Here is a 27,975-nt window from a genome sequence, read left to right as displayed (position 1 = left end):
GGTAACTAACCACCAAGCCTAGTCACCTGTGAGTTCTATGATGTCTGGTATAATGGTAACAGACTACCAAGCCTAGTCACCTGTGAGTTCTATGATGTCTGGTGTAATGATAACTGACTACCAAGCCTAGTCACCTGTGAGTTCTATGATGTCTGGTGTAATGATAACTGACTACCAAGCCTAGTCACCTGTGAGTTCTATGATGTCTGGTGTAATGATAACTGACTACCAAGCCTAGTCACCTGTGAGTTCTATGATGTCTGGTGTAATGATAACTGACTACCAAGCCTAGTCACCTGTGAGTTCTATGATGTCTGGTGTAATGATAACTGACTACCAAGCCTAGTCACCTGTGAGTTCTATGATGTCTGGTGTAATGATAACTGACTACCAAGCCTAGTCACCTGTGAGTTCTATGATGTCTGGTGTAATGATAACTGACTACCAAGCCTAGTCACCTGTGAGTTCTATGATGTCTGGTGTAATGATAACTGACTACCAAGCCTAGTCACCTGTGAGTTCTATGATGTCTGGTGTAATGATAACTGACTACCAAGCCTAGTCACCTGTGAGTTCTATGATGTCTGGTGTAATGGTAACTGACTACCAAGCCTAGTCACCTGTGAGTTCTATGATGTCTGGTGTAATGATAACTGACTACCAAGCCTAGTCACCTGTGAGTTCTATGATGTCTGGTGTAATGATAACTGACTACCAAGCCTAGTCACCTGTGAGTTCTATGATGTCTGGTGTAATGATAACTGACTACCAAGCCTAGTCACCTGTGAGTTCTATGATGTCTGGTGTAATGATAACTGACTACCAAGCCTAGTCACCTGTGAGTTCTATGATGTCTGGTGTAATGGTAACTGACTACCAAGCCTAGTCACCTGTGAGTTCTATGATGTCTGGTGTAATGATAACTGACTACCAAGCCTAGTCACCTGTGAGTTCTATGATGTCTGGTGTAATGATAACTGACTACCAAGCCTAGTCACCTGTGAGTTCTATGATGTCTGGTGTAATGATAACTGACTACCAAGCCTAGTCACCTGTGAGTTCTATGATGTCTGGTGTAATGATAACTGACTACCAAGCCTAGTCACCTGTGAGTTCTATGATGTCTGGTGTAATGATAACTGACTACCAAGCCTAGTCACCTGTGAGTTCTATGATGTCTGGTGTAATGATAACTGACTACCAAGCCTAGTCACCTGTGAGTTCTATGATGTCTGGTGTAATGATAACTGACTACCAAGCCTAGTCACCTGTGAGTTCTATGATGTCTGGTGTAATGATAACTGACTACCAAGCCTAGTCACCTGTGAGTTCTATGATGTCTGGTGTAATGATAACTGACTACCAAGCCTAGTCACCTGTGAGTTCTATGATGTCTGGTGTAATGATAACTGACTACCAAGCCTAGTCACCTGTGAGTTCTATGATGTCTGGTGTAATGATAACTGACTACCAAGCCTAGTCACCTGTGAGTTCTATGATGTCTGGTGTAATGATAACTGACTACCAAGCCTAGTCACCTGTGAGTTCTATGATGTCTGGTGTAATGATAACTGACTACCAAGCCTAGTCACCTGTGAGTTCTATGATGTCTGGTGTAATGATAACTGACTACCAAGCCTAGTCACCTGTGAGTTCTATGATGTCTGGTGTAATGATAACTGACTACCAAGCCTAGTCACCTGTGAGTTCTATGATGTCTGGTGTAATGATAACTGACTACCAAGCCTAGTCACCTGTGAGTTCTATGATGTCTGGTGTAATGGTAACTGACTACCAAGCCTAGTCACCTGTGAGTTCTATGATGTCTGGTGTAATGATAACTGACTACCAAGCCTAGTCACCTGTGAGTTCTATGATGTCTGGTGTAATGGTAACTGACTACCAAGCCTAGTCACCTGTGAGTTCTATGATGTCTGGTGTAATGATAACTGACTACCAAGCCTAGTCACCTGTGAGTTCTATGATGTCTGGTGTAATGATAACTGACTACCAAGCCTAGTCACCTGTGAGTTCTATGATGTCTGGTGTAATGGTAACTGACTACCAAGCCTAGTCACCTGTGAGTTCTATGATGTCTGGTGTAATGGTAACTGACTACCAAGCCTAGTCACCTGTGAGTTCTATGATGTCTGGTGTAATGATAACTGACTACCAAGCCTAGTCACCTGTGAGTTCTATGATGTCTGGTGTAATGATAACTGACTACCAAGCCTAGTCACCTGTGAGTTCTATGATGTCTGGTGTAATGGTAACTGACTACCAAGCCTAGTCACCTGTGAGTTCTATGATGTCTGGTGTAATGATAACTGACTACCAAGCCTAGTCACCTGTGAGTTCTATGATGTCTGGTGTAATGATAACTGACTACCAAGCCTAGTCACCTGTGAGTTCTATGATGTCTGGTGTAATGATAACTGACTACCAAGCCTAGTCACCTGTGAGTTCTATGATGTCTGGTGTAATGGTAGGGTGGGGCATGACAAACAGCATCAGGGCAACCTGTTTCAGCCCTCTAAAAAATCTCTGAATATAACAGATGCTGCTTATTTAGGCACAATCTGGTAAAATTGTTTCTTGTCTTCATTAAGTTTTTAGTTTGTATTTTAATTAAAGAGCAGATGAAAAGATAGTTTCTGGAAGAGGCCTATGTTGATTAGGAGAGAGAAAAAGAGGGAAACAATTTTATTACACATTCAAGTGAATCAGTTTCTGTTCTAAGGAAGGACTTGTTATGTTTACATACCTATAGCCTTGGCAGTTTCTTCTGCATCACCAGTCACCATCTTGATGGCCACACCCCCACTGATTAGGGTTGAGATGGACTCCCGGACCCCAGGGCGGGGTGGGTCAATAATCCCAACCATACCCACAAATACAAGGCTTTGTGGGTCAGGTCCATACGCCATCGCCAATACTGTAATACAGTAACACAACTTGATCAAAGTTATCTACAAGTACATTAAGTTATCTACAAGTACATTAAGTTATCTACAAGTACATTAAGTTATCTACAAGTACATTAAGTTATCTGTATTTAGTGATTCAGATACAACAAATCTTTAAAAAAAATAGTTTAATTTCTCTTTAGAATAGTTTTAATTCTTTTGGTATGAGTCAAAGAGGTTAAAAAAAAATTCTACTTATTGTACTGTTGCTTCATCTGCTTTTGATCAGAAGATCTGTGGAGTTGGATTCAATGAACAACCAGAACAAGTTTGATTGGTCAGTATCAAACATGACATCTGTCACAATGTGGAAAACATCACCACTCACATCTGTCACAATGTGGAATACATCACCACTCACATCTGTCACAATGTGACAAATATCACCTTTCACATCTGTCACAATGTGAAAGATTTCAGTTTTATATATGACAGAACTCAATTTATGTCACTGCATAGCTGTCAACACTCTCTCATTAGGAGGGAGACTTCCTCATTTACATAGCTGTCAACCCTCCCTCATTAGGAGGGAGACTTCCTCAGTAGGAGGGAGACTCCATAATTTACTTAGCTGTCAACCCTCCCTCATTAGGAGGACGACTCCCTCATTTTGACAAAAAATTACCAATCTCCCTCGAAACTCCTTCATTCAAGTCCAAACTCACACAAAACTCAAAATCAACATCCTGTGATCAAATGATCTCCTAGTTACTACAGGGTGGTTGTAATGATCATAACAGGTGTGTCTGAATCAAATGAATGCTTTTTCGAGTTATTTTGATACATTAAATTGAGCAAAGCAGTTTCAGTCACATTTCACGCACCTTCTCCTTCATTTGAAAAATGTGGAATGAGGGAGATCTTCCTCATTGGAGGTTTCAGAGGCTGACACTTATGTCACTGGCCAAAAATATGATAAAGAGCACAATCTAACAGCATGGCCAAGAAAACGATAACTTTATAACATGTCATATACATCCAAACACCTACTCAATAAACTGACTGAATCCGTCTACACACACAAAGAGCACTCAACAACATGGCCAAAACTAGGTATCTAAATAAATGTAGCTCACATTGATGTTTTGTTGGACCATTAGCTAAGACTGTTGCCTTAACAGTCGGGAGTAAGGGTCCAAAACATGGGTTAGCCTAAACGCCAAGTTACAGCAGTTGTGACCGGATTTGTCCCGACTATTGACTCACCACGCAGACCTGCACTGCCCATCCTGACTGCTTGCTCCGTATACTCCATCTTATGTTTATCAGATATGGGTAGACAAGTACCCTCACTGTTGTACCTCACACAGTTACTCAGCACTTTCTCAATAGCTCCCTTCACAAAGTAAATCATCTCCTTACTCTGCAAATACACAAAATACCTAGTAAAAACAGAGTCATGGAGGTAAACATACAATATATTTACCTAGATGTAAACATACAATATCTTAACCTAGATGTAAACATACAATATATTTACCTAGATGTAAACATACAATATATTTACCAAAAATAACTAATGTAAGGTTGGTTTATAAACAACTTTTTACACAAAATCATATATTCTTAGAAATTTATCAAAATATTTTGAATTAGTTACAAACTGCAGATTTATCAATTTAAGTATGTTGGAGCCTCAACCATTGTTTTTCACTACAGAAGAAATGAATACAGCATAATCTCACAAAATATCAAATGACACATACAGAGAAGGACAAAACGTTCAATGAACACCTATGGATGTAGAAAAGGCACTGTGTCTGGTGAGTAAGAAAAACAACATTAAAACAGCAAACAGGTGAACTTACAAATGTTTATGACTTTCAAAAGTGAATTTAACATTCTTAAATGTGATGTGACAGACCATAATCTATCCACTACATGCTGCACTGTGTATTACAAATAGGGTCACCAAATTGAATGGATTACAAAAGGCTTTTCATACAACTACTGGAAACAGACTATACAAGTGTGATCAATGTGAATACAGACCTAATCTTATCACTAGTGGAGACAGATCCAATTTAATCAATGCCCTCTTAATACATTATCATACTTAAGTTCTATAAACTAAAAAAAAGAAATAGAATCAAGACCTTGCACCTACTCAGTTTGAGAAAATGATACTAATTTGTGAGGCAACTCATTTGTGATTCTAATCTTCTGCAAAAACATTACTGCATGGATTATTACTATCAATATTAACTAAGCATCCTAGCAAATCACACATTTCAAGAATTTACATATGAAACTATTCACTTTAAGTAAAATACACAAAAAACTAGAATTTTGTTTTTGTGAACAAAAATATATGTCTCCCCTTATCAGCCAATAGACAAACTTCGGTATAAAAAATCAACAAAGGGCCATATCTCTTTATATAGTGGGGCACGAGACCCAAATTTAGAATACGACACTCTTAAGATATATTACAACTATAGCTTTGGTTAACGTAGGTGAAATAACATGGAAGTTATGCCGTGGACAAACTTCGGTATTGAAAATAAACAAAGGACCATTACTCTGTATATAGTGGGGCACAAAACCCGATTTTAGTGCGAGAGATTCCACCTTCCCAATTGCAAGATACATAAATATGGTAAGTTTGGTCAACGTAGGTGAAATAACATGCAACTTATACTGCGGACAAATTTCGGTATTTAAAATAAACAAAGGGCCATAACTCTGTATAAAGTGGGTCACGAGACCTATTTTCAGTGCACTGTTCACCTTCTGTGGGTGATGCAGGTATACTTCAAGTTTGATTAAGATATCTTAAATGGTTTAGAAGTTATTCCGTGGACAAAATTCGGTTTTAAAAATAAATAAAGGGCCATAACTCTGTATAAAGTGGGGCACAAAACCTAATTTTAGCGCAAGAGATTCCACCTTCCCAAGATACATAAATATGGTAAGTTTGGTCAACGTAGGTGAAATAACATAGAACTTATGCTCCGGACAAACTTTGGTATTAAAATTAAACAAAGGGCCATAACTCTGTATATAGTGAAGCACTGGTTCTTGAGAAGAAGTTGATAATGTAAAAAGTTTAGCACGACGCACAACGGACGACGGACGACGGACGGAAAGTGATTGGAATAGGTCACTTGAGCAAAGCTCAGGTGACCTAATAAGAACCAAAAGAATAAGAATAAGAACCAGAAGAATAAGAATAAGAACCAGAAGAACCAGAAAAAGAACCAGTACTAATACAATATGTCTCCCTTCATTCAAAGGGGAGACATAATATAATTAACAGTATATCCACTATGTTGTTAGTGCTCACACACACAGACATCTGTCAGATGACTACACTTACTTGTACACCAAAAGCATCCCCACCCTGTAGAACACAAACAACTTATTTATTTACATCTTAAAGGTGTTTTACATTCAATCATACAAAAGAAGTATATTGTTTTCATGTCAACTTATTCAAGTAAGATCAAAGATTCTGAATCTTGACGATGTTTCGCTTTTAAATGTGAAGTGATAACCCATCTTTTTTGTCTGTCCCCACCCCACTGCACCCCCTACCCCAACCTCTAGGTGAGAAAGTGTATAACGATGTACAGGACTGAGAAACCTTTTTCATGTGGACATTATAAATAGTGATTATATCTGGTAGCCCTGATCTAATCATTCCTTTCTTTTACACCTTTTATCACCACTTATCCATGTATGACCTTTTGTGTATATGAGTGGTTAAGATCATTAAAATAATCCTAAACGAACCTCTGTAAGAACATGTATTTTTCAAGTTAAGAAATTCATATCCCATTCTTTCTAGTACTGAAACCAACAGCACTGATATTGTACACAGCTGTGAAAAGTAGATACATGACCAAATAACAGTCAGATAAGGGAGACAACTCTGCTTCTTAAATGCCATACAGCTGGGGGAATACATATAAAATTCCGATGAGAAGAAAACTAACAATAACTTACATTACTGAACTGGGGTGTACACTTTACTATCATACACTTAGTTTACTAACAATAACTTTCATTACCGTACTGGGGTTTACACTTTACTATCATACACTTAGTTTACTAACAATAACTTACATTACCGTACTGGGGTGTACACTTTACTATCATACACTTAGTTTCAGAGTCGAAGGGCTTCTCCTCTAGCCGTGTGTACAGGTCACGGACATTGTGGATGTTCATCTGAAAAGTGACAGTAGTTTGAAATAAACCTCATTATTCAATTGCCTGCTGACAAATCTAATATGAATCTCTCTTTTTTTTTGCACCAGTGAATTATTTATATATACATTTTGTATATGTATATTTAGTAAAAGGACAAACCAAACTGTGTGTAACCTTTGCATGGACTTTTAAGTTTGGATCAGTGTCCCTAACACTCTCAGATGTCATTTCAACATAATTTTGCTTCCATGTCATGTTTACAAACAAAATTATTGGAAAATATTATGTTAACATTCATATTTTTTTCCAAAACATTTCTTTTGACAATTAGTCATTGAATTAAACAAAAGCAACAGTTTTCACCTTCCATGCACATGCTATGAGAGCACCCTCTGTTGGTTGGCCATGAAGTCCATCAGCACATATGTCAGCATCATTACAGATACATCCGACCTCGATGACCTTGATGAGGGAGGGGTGAGAGTTATCTCTCACTTCCTGTCGTTGACACACCACTTCTCCGGAGGCATTATAACCCACACCAGTCACCTGTATACAAAGAACGTCAAAACCATTAATATTAAGGACATCATACTTTACCTCACCAGTTACCGAATTATGTTACGGTCTACATAGATGGGTGTCAACAAACCATTTTGTGGGGGTTATTCTCATTGTCCACTTAAGAACAAACAGTGTACACCTGTTTTCCATCTGATGAGCAGTCTGCATATATAAGAGGATATATGTAAATACAAGAGGCCCAGATGGCCTGTATCACTCACCTGAATATGTTTAAAATAATTGGTATGAAGTAAAGATATAGCACTCAATGGTAGGTGCTGTAAGTACATATGAAATTTCAGAAAGAGTCATCTAGTACTTGAGATATAACAAATTTCAAACAGAGCCCCACCCCTATGCCCCTAGGGGGGTCATACCCACTGCTTATACAAAAATTGAGTCCCTTTGGCCAAAGGATGCTCCAGACTAAATAAGGATAAAATCCCTTAATCCTTATGGTAGAAGAAGGATTTTGAAGATTTTACCTCTATTTCCCCAATTGGGCCCCACCCTTCTGCCACCTGGGAGACCACACCCACCGTTTATACATAAATTGAGACCCTTTGGCCAAAGGATGCTCCAGACTAAATAAGGATAAAATCCCTTAATCCCTATGGTAGAAGAAGGATTTTGAAGGTTTTACTTCTATTTCCACTATTCGGCCCCGGCCCTCTGCCCGAAGGGGGGCCACACACCCCATTTATACAAAATTGAGTCCCCTTGGCCCAAGGATGCTCCAGACTAAATTAGGATAAAATCCCTTAATCCCTACAGTAGGAGAAGGATTTTGAAGGTTTTAGCTATTTCCCCTATTGGGCTCCGCCCTTCTGCCCCCAGGGGGGCCACACCCACCATTTATACAAAATTGAGTCCCCTTGGCCTAAGGATGCTCCAGACCAAACTTAGTCAAAATCTACTTAAGCATAAGCTCATCATGGTCATTCGGACCAGGTGAGCTAAAAACCTTATCTGCTTAGGACACCAATGTCTATAGCTACAACCTGTCTTTTGACTACAGTCAGACCTGCTTTGGAGACCACTTGACGATAACTACCACCTATATATATCTACTGTCAAACCTGCCTGGAGATCACTTGACGATAACTACCACCTATATATAACTAATGTCAAACCTGCCTGGAGACCACTTGACGATAACTACCACCTATATATTACTACTGTCAAACCTGCCTGAGATCACTTGACCATAACTACCACCTATATATAACTACTGTCAAACCTGCCTGGAGACCACTTGACGATAACTACCACCTATATATATCTACTGTCAAACCTGCCTGGAGATCATTTGACCATAACTACCACCTATATATAACTACTGTCAAACCTGCCTGGAGATCACTTGACGATAACTACCACCTATATATAACTAATGTCAAACCTGCCTGGAGACCACTTGACGATAACTACCACCTATATATAACTACTGTCAAACCTGCCTGGATATCACTTGACAATAACTACCATCATACTGAAATAAGTCTAAATTCGGTGAAAAAGTCCATACTTACATAATATACAAACACATAAAATCACAGTTTGACATGAAACTAAAATATCTAATAACAATTTGGAATTTGGATTTGGTGTCTATATTCTTAAAAAAGTCTGGGGCTTTGGTTTTCAGTTTACTATAAGAGGCCTTACCTCTGCTACTAATCCATCCGAGGAGTATATCTGGGTGACAGTTTACTATAACAGAAAGACTACCACCTACAGTGAGGGCCTTACCTCTGCTACTAATCCATCTGAGGAGTATATATGGGTGACAGTTTACTATAACAGAAAGACTACCACCTACAGTGATGGCCTTACCTCTGCTACTAATCCATCTGAGGAGTATATATGGGTGACAGTTTACTATAACAGAAAGACTACCACCTACAGTGATGGCCTTACCTCTGCTACTAATCCATCTGAGGAGTATATATGGGTGACAGTTTACTATAACAGAAAGACTACCACCTACAGTGATGGCCTTACCTCTGCTACTAATCCATCTGAGGAGTATATATGGGTGACAGTTTACTATAACAGAAAGACTACCACCTACAGTGATGGCCTTACCTCTGCTACTAATCCATCTGAGGAGTATATATGGGTGACAGTTTACTATAACAGAAAGACTACCACCTACAGTGATGGCCTTACCTCTGCTACTAATCCATCTGAGGAGTATATATGGGTGACAGTTTACTATAACAGAAAGACTACCACCTACAGTGATGGCCTTACCTCTGCTACTAATCCATCTGAGGAGTATATATGGGTGACAGTTTACTATAACAGAAAGACTACCACCTACAGTGATGGCCTTACCTCTGCTACTAATCCATCTGAGGAGTATATATGGGTGACAGTTTACTATAACAGAAAGACTACCACCTACAGTGATGGCCTTACCTCTGCTACTAATCCATCTGAGGAGTATATATGGGTGACAGTTTACTATAACAGAAAGACTACCACCTACAGTGATGGCCTTACCTCTGCTACTAATCCATCTGAGGAGTATATATGGGTGACAGTTTACTATAACAGAAAGACTACCACCTACAGTGATGGCCTTACCTCTGCTACTAATCCATCTGAGGAGTATATATGGGTGACAGTTTACTATAACAGAAAGACTACCACCTACAGTGATGGCCTTACCTCTGCTACTAATCCATCTGAGGAGTATATATGGGTGACAGTTTACTATAACAGAAAGACTACCACCTACAGTGATGGCCTTACCTCTGCTACTAATCCATCTGAGGAGTATATATGGGTGACAGTTTACTATAACAGAAAGACTACCACCTACAGTGATGGCCTTACCTCTGCTACTAATCCATCTGAGGAGTATATCTGGGTGACAGTTTACTATAACAGAAAGACTACCACCTACAGTGATGGCCTTACCTCTGCTACTAATCCATCTGAGGAGTATATATGGGTGACAGTTTACTATAACAGAAAGACTACCACCTACAGTGATGGCCTTACCTCTGCTACTAATCCATCTGAGGAGTATATATGGGTGACAGTTTACTATAACAGAAAGACTACCACCTACAGTGATGGCCTTACCTCTGCTACTAATCCATCTGAGGAGTATATATGGGTGACAGTTTACTATAACAGAAAGACTACCACCTACAGTGATGGCCTTACCTCTGCTACTAATCCATCTGAGGAGTATATATGGGTGACAGTTTACTATAACAGAAAGACTACCACCTACAGTGATGGCCTTACCTCTGCTACTAATCCATCTGAGGAGTATATATGGGTGACAGTTTACTATAACAGAAAGACTACCACCTACAGTGATGGCCTTACCTCTGCTACTAATCCATCTGAGGAGTATATCTGGGTGACAGTTTACTATAACAGAAAGACTACCACCTACAGTGATGGCCTTACCTCTGCTACTAATCCATCTGAGGAGTATATATGGGTGACAGTTTACTATAACAGAAAGACTACCACCTACAGTGATGGCCTTACCTCTGCTACTAATCCATCTGAGGAGTATATATGGGTGACAGTTTACTATAACAGAAAGACTACCACCTACAGTGATGGCCTTACCTCTGCTACTAATCCATCTGAGGAGTATATATGGGTGACAGTTTACTATAACAGAAAGACTACCACCTACAGTGATGGCCTTACCTCTGCTACTAATCCATCTGAGGAGTATATATGGGTGACAGTTTACTATAACAGAAAGACTACCACCTACAGTGATGGCCTTACCTCTGCTACTAATCCATCTGAGGAGTATATATGGGTGACAGTTTACTATAACAGAAAGACTACCACCTACAGTGATGGCCTTACCTCTGCTACTAATCCATCTGAGGAGTATATATGGGTGACAGTTTACTATAACAGAAAGACTACCACCTACAGTGATGGCCTTACCTCTGCTACTAATCCGTCCGAGGAGTATATATGGGTGACAGTTTACTATAACAGAAAGACTACCACCTACAGTGATGGCCTTACCTCTGCTACTAATCCATCTGAGGAGTATATATGGGTGACAGTTTACTATAACAGAAAGACTACCACCTACAGTGATGGCCTTACCTCTGCTACTAATCCATCTGAGGAGTATATATGGGTGACAGTTTACTATAACAGAAAGACTACCACCTACAGTGATGGCCTTACCTCTGCTACTAATCCATCTGAGGAGTATATATGGGTGACAGTTTACTATAACAGAAAGACTACCACCTACAGTGAGGGCCTTACCTCTGCTACTAATCCATCTGAGGAGTATATATGGGTGACAGTTTACTATAACAGAGAGACTACCACCTACAGTGATATCCTTACCTCTGCTACTTATCCATCTGAGAAGAAGTATATCTGGGTGACAGTTTACTATAACAGCAAGACTACCAACTACAGTGAGAGCCTTACCTCTGCTACTAAACCATCTGAGGAGTATATCTGGGTGACAGTTTACTATAACAGAAAGACTACCACCTACAGTGATGGCCTTCCCTCTGCTACTAATCCATCCGAGGAGTATATCTCGGTGACAGTTTACTATAACAGAAAGACTACCACCTACAGTGATGGCTTTACCTCTGCTACTAATCCATCTGAGGAGTATATCTGGGTGACAGTTTACTATAACAGAAAGACTAACACCTACAGTGATGGCCTTACCTCTGCTACTAATCCATCTGAGGAGTATATATGGGTGACAGTTTACTATAACAGAAAGACTACCACCTACAGTGATGGCTTTACCTCTGCTACTAATCCATCTGAGGAGTATATATGGGTGACAGTCATTTCATTCTTGGTCAAAGTTCCAGTCTTGTCAGAGCAGACAACACTTGTACATCCTGTGATAGAAACAAAATGTCAGCCATGCATGTAGAACAGTTTATACATAATCATGTCAGACAAGTAAAACAACTAATACAGTACATATAGCACTAATACAGTACATATAGCACTAATACAGTACATATAGCACTAATACATATAGCCATTTTTCCATATTTCCTTCTGTATTTACAAACACAACTTTCTTAAAATGAATATGAAATTAAGAATACCAACTACATGGATGTACATTAATCCAATTTAATAAAGGAACCATTTTTACATATTGAATAAGATTGATCACTTTGGAAATATGTAATGTCAAAGTTTTACTGCATACACAAACAATTTATGCATTAAACGTTCAGTTGGTTTTAAATGTTGTGACATGTTAAACATGTACATTGTTTGTGTATACAGTAAAACTTGAACAAACTTTTACTGTTAGTACACATTACCTAAAGTTTCCACAGTTGGCAGTTTCTTCACAATGGCTTTTCTGTTGGCCATCCTCATCACCCCCAATGCTAGTGTCACTGTGACCACGATAGGCAGACCCTCTGGGATAGCAGCCACGGCCAAACTGTTACAATGGGTAAGCCATCAACAAACATAACAAATCATCACACGTTATTTCCTTCTTTGTTCCCACTTAAGCTAAGAAGATTATGTCATAGAATAGAAAAATTCAAAATTGTTAATATTAACTTCTTTATGTATCTCCAACTTATCCAAATTTCTTTAGTCACTGAACACCAGTAATTTGATGGAGACCATAGACTACCCAGTAACAGTATCTGACAACACTAGTGCAAATTTCATATAGACACACACACATCCACCACTCATTTACAATCTCACATACATCCGCTCATATCTACAGTTTTACTCCTACCATTTCAAACTTGCTTCTCCCCTTTTAACTTTACTGTCCTCCTGTACTCACCTGACCCCGATGGTGAACATGTCGAGAAGGCTGCGGCCCTGGATCCAGCCCAGGAACATGATACCCCCTATGATACAGAAGGAGTAGAAAGACAGCTGTTTGCCCAGAATGTCCATACTCTTCTGGAGGGGTGTCTTTGGTGACTGTAACAAAACAAATAGTATATTTCATATAGAAATACAGTCTTAATATCAGTGGAGGTGTAACACATATATACCTGTAGTATTTTCTCAGTATTATACAATAGCCATACACATATACTGTTTATCTGGTATCAAACAATAGCAACATATGTACACCTGTAAGATTTTTATTTCATGGTCCTTAATTTTCGCAGGTTTGCTAAAATGGTCAATTCCAGCGTCCATGGCACAATGTGCTACGGTAAAGTTGAAACAATTTGATATTATTTCCATGGGCTTTGTTTTTCTGAGGAAAAAAATGTTTCTGTGAATTTTGCAAAAATTAAAACCCTGAGTAAAAAAACTTCATTAGTATTACCTAGTATTATAATTCTTTATCTGCTTTACAAGGATTACAAACAGCCAGTAGCTATGTATTTGAGTTGATCTCAACTTGTATGATACAATAGCCATACTGTTTTATGAAAGAATGGTTAATGTCATTTTTCAGCAAAAGTAAAAGTTTCACATGATGATACCATGTTTAATATGAAGAATAATATAAATTGTTTTATGAAGCTACCGATAGCCGTTAGCTACTATGGACAGAAGGGTGAGGGGAATAAGGATGAGGACATTCCCCTTTCTATAATTCTGGATCAGCCCCTGGTTAACCATGTGTAAAATTTACATTAGATATAGTGTTACATTTAAAGCGCCATTGTTATATCTCCTGATATTATTTAATACTGAAGAGAAATATACAGCATTATTATAGAGTATGAACTGTATATACATAGAGAAACCTACCTCCTCTTCCTGCATCATCTTGAAGATTTCTCCAAATTCTGAATTTTCACCAATCCCTATTACAAAACCCTGAAACATAATTTCATGAAATTTTAATGACCAACCTACAGTTACAGAGAAAACTCGCTAATTATCTGGAAAATAAAATTAAACACACTTTCTCCATAATATAAAGTACTTTTAAACAATTTCTTATTTCTCAATCATCACAATGTATAGACTAAGCAGTCATTTTGCATTGATAAAGGGCCCCAGGCGTTATCACTACTGTACAATATCGTCACACAGGTACACTGTCAGCTAGTACAGTGTATTACCTTTCCTCGTCCACACCTGACCTGTGTCCCCTGATAAAGGCCCCCAGGCGTTTTAACTACTGTACAATATTGTCACACAGGTGCACTGTCGGTTAGTATTACCTTTCCTCGTCCACACCTGACCTGTGTCCCCTGATAAAGGGCCCCAGGCGTTATCACTACTTTACAATATCGTCACACAGGTACACTGTCAGTTAGTATTACCTTTCCTCGTCCACACCTGGCCTGTGTCCCCTGATAAAGGCCCCCAGGCGTCATCACTACTGTATAATATCGTCACACAGGTACACTGTCAGCTAGTATTACCTTTCCTCGTCCACACCTGACCTGTGTCCCCATAAACGCAATATTCTTCCTTTCGTTAATGTCGATCTGTTGTTTCTTTGGTAAAGCGTTGGCTACTTTTGAGCGTGGTACAATTTCTCCTGTGAAACTCGACTCGTCTATAGCTAATTGTTGAGACTGAAACAAAATGATGAAACAATGAGACTATGCATATACCTTATGACTTTGATTATAGACACCAAGCACTGAATACATTCATAGTTGAATTCAGGGGGATAACGGTCATTATCAAAATTACAGATTAAGTTGTTTCCCTTTGGTTTTGTTGTTAGTTTCGGACTGAAAAGAATCAAGTATGGTGCTACAGAAGACAAAAAAAGCAAATGGATTTATGTGTAAAAATTCCTTCTTATGAAATGTAACACAGAAAGAAGTTATCATTTCCTACTGTAAAACAGTACTAATCTGTACATTTGATTACATCTGATCAGACCTTCTATAAGTTATATGTATGTATCATTACCTACTGTGAAACAGTACTAATCTTACTGTACATTTGATTACATCTTACAAATGAAGTGATCAGACCTACTATAAGTTATATGTATTTATCACTACCTACTGTGAAACAGTACTAATCTCACTGTACATTTGATTACATCTTACAAATGAAGTGATCAGATTTTCTATAAGTTATATGTATTTATCATTACCTACTCTGAAACAGTACTAATCTTACTGTACATTTGATTACATCGTACAAATGAAGTGATCAGACCTACTATAAGTTATATGTATTTATCACTACCTACTGTGAAACAGTACTAATCTGTACATTTGATTACATCTTACAAATGAAGTGATCAGATCTTTTATAAGTTATATGTATTTATCATTACCTACTGTGAAACAGTACTAATCTTACTGTACATTTGATTACACCTTACAAATGAAGTGATCAGACCTTCTATAAGTTATATGTATTTATCATTACCTACTGTGAAACAGTACTAATCTGTACATTTGATTACATCTTACAAATGAAGTGATCAGACCTTCTTTAAGTTATATGTATTTATCATTCAGATATACACTTTCTGACATAGTTCTCATTACAAGGACAGTATGGCCTACCTCAAACAGTCTGATATCTGCAGGAACTCTGTCCCCCATAGCGAGGCAAACTACGTCCCCAGGTACTAGTTCTCGTGCCAGGAATGTCTGCAGCTTCCCTTCCCTAATACTGAAAACACAAACATCTAGTCACTCTCCTCTCTCTAAAAGTCACATCAAAGTTGGCTGAATGAATCCAAGTCAAAAGGATGTACTGTACCTGTACATTGTAGGCAGCTTGTAATCTCACAGAGCTAGATATCTATATATAATGAATTCAGCTTTCACTTTAATAACTTGCCTGCCTAGGTACATCCTACAGTTAATAGTGGGCGGAACAATTTACCCAATACTCTTATTGATTTACCAAATTCAGCTGCCGATTTACCAAAGTATGCTGTTGATTTATGGAACCTTGCGAACATTGTCAAGAACCAATATGAATGTCTAAATTAAATTCTCCATGGATATAAATTGAATAGTCTATCTGTACTTCTGGCATTTAGGAGTTTTACAATGAGATCATAATGGGTACTGTAAACAAGAAAACCTTGTACTGTAAATTATTTTATTTCCGAGATTAATCTCAATAAAAGTAATATTAATTGATATTGACTATTAAAAATTATGTTTTCTATAAACTGCCTTCAAAGCTACTGATTTTGGTTCAGATACAGATAAAGGAGAGACAGCAGTGTAAGTGGTTGTTTTGGTATAAGTCTCTGGTACACACACACAGATAAAGGAGAGACAGCAGTGTAAGTGGTTGTTTTGGGATAAGTCTCTGGTACACACACACAGATAAAGGAGTGACAGCAGTGTTGGCTGTTTTGGTATATGTCTCTGGTACACACACACAGGTAAAGGAGAGACAGCAGTGTAAGTGGTTGTTTTGGTATAAGTCTCTGGTACACACACACAGATAAAGGAGAGACCGCAGTGTAAGTGGTTATTTTGGTATATGTCTCTGGTTCATACATACAGATAAAGGAGTGACAGCAGTGTAAGTGGTTGTTTTAGTATATGTCTCTGGTACACACACACAGATAAAGGAGTGACAGCAGTGTAAGTGGTTGTTTTGGTATATGTCTCTGGGACACACACACAGGTAAAGGAGAGACAGCAATGTAAGTGGTTGTTTTGGTATATGCCTCTGGTACACACACACAGATAAAGGAGAGACAGCCATGTAAGTGGGTGTTTTGGTATATGTCTCTGGTACACACACACAGGAAAAGGAGAGACAGCAATGAAAGTGGGTGTTTTGGTATGTGTCTCTGGTACACACACACAGATAAAGGAGAGACAGCAATGTAAGTGGTTGTTTTGGTATATGCCTCTGGTACACACACACAGATAAAGGAGAGACAGCCGTGTAAGTGGTTATTTTGGTATATGTCTCTGGTACACACACACAGATACAGAGAGACAGCAGTGTAGGTGGTTGTTTTGGTATATGTCTCTGGTACACACAGATACAGATAAAGGAGAGACAGCAGTGTAAGTGGTTGTTTTGGGATAAGTCTCTGGTACACACACACAGATAAAGGAGAGACAGCCATGTAAGTGGTTGTTTTGGTATATGTCTCTGGTACACACAGATACAGATAAAGGAGAGACAGCAGTGTAAGAGGTTGTTTTGGTATAAGTCTCTGGTACACACACACAGATACAGAGAGACAGCAGTGTAAGTGGTTGTTTTGGTATAAGTCTCTGGTACACACACACAGATAAAGGAGGGACAGCAGTGTAAGTGGTTGTTTTGGTATATGTGTCTGGTACACACACACAGATAAAGGAGAGACAGCAGTGTAAGTGGTTATTTTGGTATATGTCTCTGGTACATACATACAGATAAAGGAGTGACAGCAGTGTAAGTGGTTGTTTTGGTATATGTCTCTGGTACACACAGATACAGATAAAGGAGAGACAGCAGTGTAAGTGGTTGTTTTGGTATGTCTCTGGTACACACACATAGATAAAGGAGAGACAGCAGTGTAAGTGGTTGTTTTGGTATATGTCTCTGGTACAGACACACTGATAAAGGAGAGACAGCAGTGTAAGTGGTTATTTTGGTATATGTCTCTGGTACATACATACAGATAAAGGAGTGACAGCAGTGTAAGTGGTTGTTTTGGTATGTCTCTGGTACACACACATAGATAAAGGAGAGACAGCAGTGTAAGTTGTTGTTTTGGTATATGTCTCTGGTACATACATACAGATAAAGGAGTGACAGCAGTGTAAGTGGTTGTTTTAGTATATGTCTCTGGTACACACACACAGGTAAAGGAGAGACAGCAGTGTAAGTGGTTTTTTTGGTATATGTCTCTGGTACACACACGCAGATAAAGGAGAGACAGCAGTGTAAGGGGTTGTTTTGGGATATGTCTCTGGTACACACACAGATAACGGAGAGACATCAGTGTAAGTGGTTGTTTTGGTATATGTCTCTGGTTCACACACACAGATACAGAGAGACAGCAGTGTAAGTGGTTGTTTAGGTATATGTCTCTGGTACACACACACAGACAAAGGAGAGACAGCAGTGTAAGTGGTTTTTTTGGTATATGTCTCTGGTACACACACACGGATAAAGGAGAGACAGCAGTGTAAGTGGTTTTTTTGGTATATGTCTCTGGTACACACACACAGATAAAGGAGAGAGAGCAGTGTAAGTGGTTGTTTTGGTATATGTCTCTGGTACACACACAGATAACGGAGAGACAGCAGTGTAAGTGGTTGTTTTGGTATATGTCTCTGGTACATACACAAAGGTATCGACATTACTTAATAGTTTATCGTTAAGTTTTTGTTGAGATATCTAACTAGACAATTGAAGGAATTAGTGGGATTTTGTTGAATAACCTAATAACATGATGCCTTGTTGACAAGTGTGATGTTATTAGAACATCTCACAAAACAGTACCCTACTTATCCTGCACTTTCCTAATGCAGTAACTTTTTTTTTTTAAATGTAACACAGAAAGATTTATTTCCTATTGAATACCACTTTTATGTCAATTATATGTTTACCACTATTTTTTACAAATTCTTGTGTAATATTTAACAGAAAAAACATCAAATATTTGTTCATAGTGAAATATAAAAACTTATTTGCAATGTACTACATATTACCAGTGACATTTTGGAGGGACAAGTTTAGTCAGGGCTTCCAGTGACTTTTCTGATCTGTACTCCTGGGAACACAAATAAAGGCTCATTGAAACAACATAAAGATTCCATAGATAATCAATGGTGACAGTTATTCAATTCAGAGTCAGGAAATTCAGGGCCTTCAAGAAAAGGTCATTGAAATTGATTTTCCAAATGTTAATAAGATATTTATTTAAGAATAAACAAAATATCATATGGTCAAGTTAGAACTATATTCCTGGCTATAACCAATATGAATATTCATACCACAGTGGTAAATAAAATAACACAGACACAGATAAAATTGATCTGCATGCTCATATTTAGCATAAATAATTTTATTTTCTATGCACCTGTTACACATCTACATAATATAATTACCTGTACAAATGCAACTGTCACAACAATTATGATGGCCTGGAAGAAAGTAGAAACAATAATTTAAAATCATGGTTTTAAAATGTTTTAATGAATGGAGAGTAGTAGATAATATAAGATACCAGGTAATATAAGATACCAGGTAATGTAAGATACCATGTAATATAAAATACCAGGTAATATAAGATACCAGGTAATGTAAGATACCAGGTAATATAAGATACCAGGTAATTTAAGATACCAGGTAATATAAGATACCAGGTAATGTAAGATACCATGTAATATAAGACACCAGGTAATGTAAGATACCAGGTAATGTAAGATACCATGTAATGTAAGATACCATAAGATACCAGGTAATATAAGATACCAGGTACTGTAAGATACCATGTAATATAAGATGCCAGGTAATATAAGATACCAGGAAATGTAAGATACCAGGTAATGTAAGATCCCATGTAATATAAGACACCAGGTAATGTAAGATACCATATAATGTAAGATACCATAAGATACCAGGTAATATAAGATACCAGGTAATGTAAGATACCAGGTAATGTGTCAGATGTTGGTGAACTACATGTAGCCCTCAAAATTCACATGCCATGGACATTATAACATTAGAATTGTATTTTTTGATATAACTATACCTTCTATTTTTGTTTGTACGTGAAGTTTTCGGTATATAATTGGGTAGATTGTTGTCTTTGTATTATAGTATAATGTAGTATTTTTACAATCATGAAAAAGGAGGAGTTAGCACTGAAATGTTGAAAAATGATTTAGTCTGCAGTGTGGGACATGTATTGTAATACAGCTATTTGTATGTTTACATATACATTACTGTAAATCACAAAGTTTTCAAAAATACCTATTTTTGCGAATGCTTTTCCAATCAAATATCCATGATTGTCTGAATCCTTGACTGAAAGGATGACTACTCCTACTGTCTATAACTACTACATGTTCCTTGATTAACACATTGTGGTCAACCATCCTCATGAATTAAAGCCAAATTAAATATCCTACAAAAAATACCTGATTTGGAGAAAAAACAGTTCACTGTGGGCAAGAATACTATTAACTTTTCTTTGGGTCATAAACACTTCTACTGAAGATAAATGTAGATCATTATTGTGTCAATTAAACGCCATCAAACTATTAAGACTGTTTCAAAATTAAAGCCTCAATATGAATCCCCCCCCCCCCCCTCCACACACGTTTCTGACACAATATACTTACCACAGTAATGCTGATAGCATCATCAAACTGCTTCATAAAGATGCTGATAACTGCTGAGGCCAACAGCAGCAGGATTAGTGGATCATTGAACTATAGAAAAAGACGTTTTATATAAAATGAAAAAATTGGATTATAACATAACTATGTGTTATGTTATAATATCATCTTAAAAAATACCCGACCAGTTCTACTGAAGTATACTTCTTTACTGTATGCATGTGCAACACCAAGATATAAGAGATCACCAAAAGAGCATTCTTTTTGGAGCATAAGCAAATTTTAAAACATCAAAGTATTTATCAAACACTGACATCAATTTCAGCACTTTAAATAGCCTGATGAACCATGTTTAAAATCGTGTGGGGTAGAACAAGGTTCTTTAATCAGCAGTAAACATTTGAATCTCAGGTTTACCTGTCCTAGATATTTTTTCCAGAGTGGTTCATCTTTTGTGATTTCAAACTCATTGTAGCCATGTACTGCTCTACGTCGATCGGCCTCCTCCTGTTCCAGTCCTGTACTGGACTCTGTCCTTAGCTGGTTCTCTGTCTCTGCCACAGACAGCTGACAAGCGTCTTCTGAACATATTGTTGACATCATTCCAAAGCAGACACTGGAAGTCCCTGTGTTCGTCTAATGTTCATACAAAATGATATGTATGGAAACTTCTTGGGTGTCTAAGGACTTTTTACATCATGATATGGCTATGCTGTGTAACTGATAGTAACTGTAAGACAGAAATAATAGAGCAAGTGAGAACAAAAATAGTAGATAGATGAGCTGGTATATTTTTGTATATAATTATCAATTACCACACTCCCGTAAAAAAAATACCACAGCAGAGTGAACAGCATAGAATTGCTGAAAGCAAAATGGGACAAAAAATTAAGAAGCCAGTGGAAAAACAATGTAACATGAAAGACTTTTTTATATATATTATAGTGAATAGCATTCAATAAATGTCACAGGTTATAGCAGATCAAAGCAATGGAATAGATAAATCCTTGTATATCTATACAATCTCACATTCATGTCAGTTGTGGTCCGCATGTATATACTATATTTGTAGTTCTTGTATTTCATTAGAAGTGACGACTGGTTTCGCCCCTACAGTGGGTTTCTTCAGGACAAAATTATAAGATATTTCTACACCTCAGGAGGGGGGGGGGGGGACCCAGGAATTAATTTTAACATTGCCCAAAATTTTAAACCCAGAATTTTTTTTCTGAATATGTAATACTAAACTTTTTCAAGCACTGCCAAGCGTAAAAAGCAAGAATTTATCGGACATTATTTCCATTGTCAAACAGATCGAATGAGGCATAGAATAGTTTTTTGAGTTAGTGGTATTATTCCAGGTTATATTTTATAACATAGAGGATTTATATTTTATGATGGCCAAGCAGAGCAAGTGTTAACAAATTCTCTAAAACAATGGTAAAAATGTTGGTTTTTGGTTAAAATGTTGCTGTTTGTGTCATGCCCGTCATGTGCATGTATTTTAGGTGAGCATTTTGGCAATTAAATATTGATTTATTTTGTCATATTTAACTGTTTGTCTTTTATTGTGAATTTGTATGCTTGCATATGTACAAGGGCAACACCCAATGAAAAGGATATAGATGCCAGGCTTTTATGCTAACATTGGTTATAATTATTATTCACCTGACGAAGTAATGCTAAGGTGGGAGCTTTATTGTCTTCAATTTTTTTTTAATTTAAACTTTTTAATCGGTATAATAAATCACTCCTGGTTATCAATCAATCAATCAATCAAATATTTTTATTCCTCTGTTAAGAGATTTACAAAAAGAAAGAGTTATTTACATCAAATTAATTTGAACGTGTTGAGTCTATACCATTATTTTGATACAGTTCTTCCTCGAATGCATGAGTAAAATCATTTTACTTTTGTTGGCACACTGGTACAGTATATATTAAAAGTCAGGGTGGATTATCATTTGATAAGAACACATGAGCAGCACTTCTGATAAATTTGGCACTGTCCAAGAGTAATTCCTGGTATTCATATCTTTACTTTCTAGTTTTTCTGCTGGAACATGTTTCCCGAGAAGAGTCCTTATGAAGTCTTCGTACTGCAGATTGTCTAAATAGACAAATAATGGTATGCCATATTTATCTATAATCCGTTTCATGTAGATGTCATGAAGGTCAGCTGTAGCCCGACAAACAGTCACATAATGTAAAATAGCATCTATGTACAGTACGTTACATAGTTTACACTGTTGCTCTATCCATTGAGGGGAACATGTCACCATTTTACACACAAACTTGACGATTTTGAGGTCCATCATAGTTTTAGGTGTTTTCCTAAGAATGTGTGGAGACGTATACGCACTATGAATGTCGCTATATCGCAAAAAGTCAAGATCGTCCGCAAGTCTTTCATTCAGGAGAGAGTCCTCCATTGTTTTAATAGAGTAATTTACAGTCCATTTCCACATCACTTTTGAGGGGAAATTGACATTTGTTATGTACCCTTGCAGGAATTGTTGTAAATTGTATTTATATAACATAGACCAAATATCAGGTATAAATCTGAGTTGGTAATTACATGGGTCTTGAATGAACTGGTATAACCTTCGAAGAAATATCTGTTTGGAAAGAGTTTCTGACTTGAGGTGAATGAGAGTAGAAAGGAAGTTGAGCTTCCTTTTGTCGATTTCTGACGGCAGTCTATGAAGGCCTAGCATAGATTCATACATATCGGATCTGGTTAGTTTCCGGAAGCATTGAGTTCTTTTTGCAATTGCGTGCTGTAGGACGTTAATGCGCTGTAGATAATTTTTAGTAATTATAGACCAAAACTTGGAACCTTAAAGAACACTTGGGATTATGACTTTCTTGTACAATTCCGTTGTTTTTAAAGGGTTGGTCTATTCACAATCCTGTCCAAGTTTGGTTATTAGATTGAAACAGTTCCTGCCTTTATTACACCCGTTTTCTATAGCTAACGTACTTTTGAGATCGGTGGAGATAATAATACCTACATGCTTATATGAGTCAGAGAGATTTGTAGGTTATGTTCCATGATTGACCATTTGAAGTCGTTATTCCGTTTATGGCTATTACCGAAGACGAGAACTGTGCTTTTGTCCGCATTTTACGTGAACTTCGATGTTTTCGTGTATTTTGTGCAGATGTCTAGTAGCGTTTGTAAGGCTGACGGACTGGTTGCAATCAATGCAATGTCGTCTGCAAGAGCTGGGTTACTACAATTTATGTCGTAAATCTTGGCTCCAACTCGGCTATGTTCCAACTCTAAGAGAAGGTCATTTATGAAGAAGATATATAAAAAGCTGGAGATCACTCCTCCTTGTCTAATTCGAGATTTGACCGGCAGCCATCTTGATCTTGTACCGTGTGTCATAACTGTGCTATATATATATATCAATATATGAATTATTAATTAAAGTTAGGATTTTCCCTCGCACACCCAACTTGAATAGCTTTTGCATAAGGCTGTGATGCCACACAGTGTCAAATGCCTTTCGCGTGTCTAAGAATGCCACGAATACTTTACTGTTGTTTTCCAAGTTATAGTAAATGGCCTCTCGCAAGTTAAACGCAACTGTGGAGCAGCTGAGGTTTCTTTGGAATCCTTGCTGTTGTTTACAAAGTGGGTTCGCGATACACGACAACCAGCTCTGGATTCTATTGCTTATGAGTTTTTCTAACAGTTTGTAGATTGCCGGAAGTAATGTAATCGGGCGGTAATTATCTGGATTATTTTTGGGCTTGTGCCCTCCTTTATAAATTGCAATGACAATGCCACATTTCCACGTCTTTGGTATATATCCTTTGTCTAACATTGCGTTAAAAAGTTTCATAATACAAAGAAACAGCTGACGTCCCCATAACGCAAATGTTCGCTACAGATATTGTCAACTCCAGGAGCTTTGTTTAGTTTCAGGTCCTTGATGGCATTTATCACTTCATCGAGTGTAAACTTGTAATTATGAATATCGAAGTTTTCCAAGACTGTGTTATCATGTGTTAGAGATGATTCGTCAGCATCAGGTTGAGTGTAAATCTGTTCAAAGTAGTTTGCGAAAGCTTCACAGATATCGTTGGGGTTCTGTAGGGAGTTTCCGTTATAAACTAATTCGGGGAATGGATCAGCTTTTACGGATTTTCGTCAACTAATAACCTTCCAGAATAGACGAATGTCAACTTCCGCTGTTAGTTCTAATTCTTGTTGACATTCTAGTAAATACGTGTTATATGCATGTTCATGAACTTCTCTGAATATTTTCTTTTCTAAGATTTATAACTCTGATACTGTAGACCGCAATGACTTCCTTCACTGATCCACAAAACGCGTTTTTGTAAAGAATTTTTGTGTGCAGACTTTGCCTCGAGAGACCAGTAAGGTTTATGGTGGGGATTATGATTTCTCAATGGAATTGTATTATTAGCCGCTGTAATTGCCGAGAGAGTCATAATTTCAGCGTAAGTATCTATATCACATTGCGTTTGTAATGGCATATCTAGTAGCCCTTTCAGTCTGTCCGTAAGCACTAATTGATAATTAATCAGGTCGTTGACAGAGGCTTTGTTCCAGGCTCGGAAGTCGTCCGATAGTGGTGTTCTACTTGAATGATCTCACTTTATCGGCACAATAAATGTGCAAATGATCGGGAGATGATCTGACGATATGTCCGTTTCTGAGGTAGTGAATATTTCACAATAGTTAGCAGAGTTGTAGACAAAAGTTTTGTCAGTGAATATATAGTCCAGCATTGTCTGACAGGGAATAAACGTGTATCTGTAGCCTCGACAGCTACTAAGACAGTTTAATGGAACTAAATTAAGGTCCGAGATTACCTTCATAAGTGCTGTAGAATTGTGTTTTGACACAGGGTATTGAGGGTTTTCATTTATCTTTGCGTTAAAGTCGCCACAAAGAATCACTTTTCATGACAGCGAATAATAAACATATGCATCACACAGTTGTTGAAGCAATAGATCGTAATCCTGTAAATTACTGTCACTTGGCATATAAACGTCTAATATGGTGATCATTTCAGTATTATTAGTATGTATCTTTATTGCTATTAGTCTATCAATGCTGACATTATTGAGGATAGAAACACTATAGAATAGGTCTTTCTTTATCAAAGCCACAACTTTGTGAGAATGACAATGTCACTTTGATATTCTGGCATGGACAACAGATCTAGATGTCCAATACATGCTGCTGATGTGGAAATTCCCCTAGCATTCCAAGTCAAAAGCTTCAGGTTCATGGTGGGCAGAAAACATGAAGTAAAATGTAATGTTACACATTGTTGGTATAAGCGGTTTTACTTCTTTGGATTTTTAATGATCGGTGGACCAATAATGGCTGGAATCTCTATTCAAATTATATTGGTTGTAGTAGTCTGAATTATTATCCTCCCAGTCGTCTGCCGCACTGTCGTTGTAAGAAGGGTACTCGTTAATGTCTTCGTGTCTGTAATCAGAAAGACCCGACGCCAGTTTTCGGTATGAACATGTATCGAATCCTGAACTGAGTTATCTATTGCGTTGTTTCTGTTTTCAAATCGATGCTTTTTATTTTGTTCTTCACACTGCTGTTTCTCAGTTGCTGGAGGTACACCGTCATGGGTCGATAAGTCCCGAGTTTTTAACATGGAAATAGAATCGCAGCTGTTTACTTTGTGAGTTTTCATTTCACTTTATTCCCCATTTCAGTAATAAAATTGTTACTCAAATGGGAAACTGTTACCCAAATGCAGGATTATTACCCATATGAGCCGTTGTGCCCAACCTGTTTATTAGAATGCTAGTCTCTTCGGTAACAAGTCGTTTCGGTAACAAGTCGTTTCGGAGTCCATAAGATGTTTTGGGACATGGCACAAGATGTTTCAGGACTTAATCAAGTCATTTTCAGGACATATAAAATTTTCACTTATAAATTACATTTCGCTCCTGTTTCATATATAGTCCTGTAAAGACACAAGAATGTTTTGAGTCTATGACCTGTGTCACAACTTACCTGTGCTTGAGATCATTAGTGTAAACAGATTGTGAGTGCTTCAGGGGATACCTACCAACATTTATCTGATTGACAGTGTGTTGGTACCTGGTGAAACTAATCTCATTATTAAATACAGATCTTGAGGAAATTATAAAATTTAACATTCATTCTTTCTTTCGTTAATAATAGGTTCCTTGTTTGATATTGCAATTTTGTACTATTATGTTTTCAATTCACTCTATTCCCCATTATTGACATTAAGAGACCAAGGAGTTAACATTGTTTCTAACAATGTTTTAAGCATTTTATTTTGCTATATTGAAATAAAATTTCATGAAAGTAAAAACGTGAAACACGTTAAATATGCTTTAGACATGTGAATCAATTCATCAAATTCAGCAATATATTTTGAACGACGTTTTTATGTTGTATATTTGTGTCTGTGTGAATATTATATGTATATTTACTTCATGTTTTATCAAAGTCATGTAATGGTAAATTTATGACGAGAGAAGGCCTATGCCTATGATAAGTTGAAATAACTTTGAACAAATCCATTGTTAAAATGTATTTGACATTAAAATATGTTTAAAGAAAAATGGCAATGTTAGTACCTGAGTACAGAGGAAAAGAAAATGATAAATCCCGAAACGACTTTTGACATGTCCCGAAACGACCCGAAAAAGTCCCGAAACGACTTTAGTCTTGTTACCGAAACGACCTTTCACCGTTAATCAGTTAATGACATACATGACATGATTATATGCTAAGTAACACATGAACACGTCCTACTGTCCTAAGCAGCGAGCAATGTCAAGCTGTAAAATTTCTCATTGAATAATTTAAGCGAATAAAAATAATTAAAAGAAGACCTGTACATACTTGGCACTTGCTGGTTGGTGTTGAAAAGGATGTAGTCAATCACTAGTTGACCAGTCACCTCTACAAATTGTTTTTACGGTGATATTATGACAGCTTTTGACAACAGATTTGCGTAATCGTTGTGATGGAATTTGCTTTCCTTCAAACCCAAAATTACTTCCAAATCAAACATTCA

General features: G+C 37.5%; 1 protein-coding gene across 2 annotated transcripts in view; it reads right to left on the bottom strand.

The window, feature by feature from the left end:
* Positions 1-27,916, bottom strand: part of LOC110461899 (calcium-transporting ATPase type 2C member 1-like) — a 42,013-nt gene extending 14,097 nt beyond the window's left edge. For both annotated transcript variants that reach the window (XM_021515626.1, XM_021515627.1), the window contains exons 1-15: positions 27,801-27,916; positions 21,329-21,641; positions 20,915-21,004; positions 19,676-19,711; positions 19,277-19,338; positions 16,160-16,268; positions 15,047-15,202; positions 14,424-14,492; positions 13,492-13,634; positions 13,004-13,128; positions 12,465-12,562; positions 7,485-7,670; positions 7,035-7,139; positions 4,173-4,329; positions 2,765-2,935 (exon numbers count right to left, since the gene is read on the bottom strand). In XM_021515626.1, coding sequence (XP_021371301.1) covers positions 2,765-2,935; positions 4,173-4,329; positions 7,035-7,139; positions 7,485-7,670; positions 12,465-12,562; positions 13,004-13,128; positions 13,492-13,634; positions 14,424-14,492; positions 15,047-15,202; positions 16,160-16,268; positions 19,277-19,338; positions 19,676-19,711; positions 20,915-21,004; positions 21,329-21,514 — 1,693 coding nt within the window. In that variant the 5' untranslated portion in view covers positions 21,515-21,641; positions 27,801-27,916. The remainder of the gene's footprint in view (positions 1-2,764; positions 2,936-4,172; positions 4,330-7,034; positions 7,140-7,484; positions 7,671-12,464; positions 12,563-13,003; positions 13,129-13,491; positions 13,635-14,423; positions 14,493-15,046; positions 15,203-16,159; positions 16,269-19,276; positions 19,339-19,675; positions 19,712-20,914; positions 21,005-21,328; positions 21,642-27,800) is intronic.
* Between the last annotated feature and the right edge of the window lie 59 nt (positions 27,917-27,975).

Source organism: Mizuhopecten yessoensis, unplaced genomic scaffold (genome assembly GCF_002113885.1).
Source record: "Mizuhopecten yessoensis strain PY_sf001 unplaced genomic scaffold, ASM211388v2 scaffold10703, whole genome shotgun sequence".
Lineage (NCBI taxonomy): Eukaryota > Metazoa > Mollusca > Bivalvia > Pectinida > Pectinidae > Mizuhopecten > Mizuhopecten yessoensis.
Note: the sequence above shows the minus strand (reverse complement) of the source record. Positions and strands in the feature narration are given on the sequence as shown.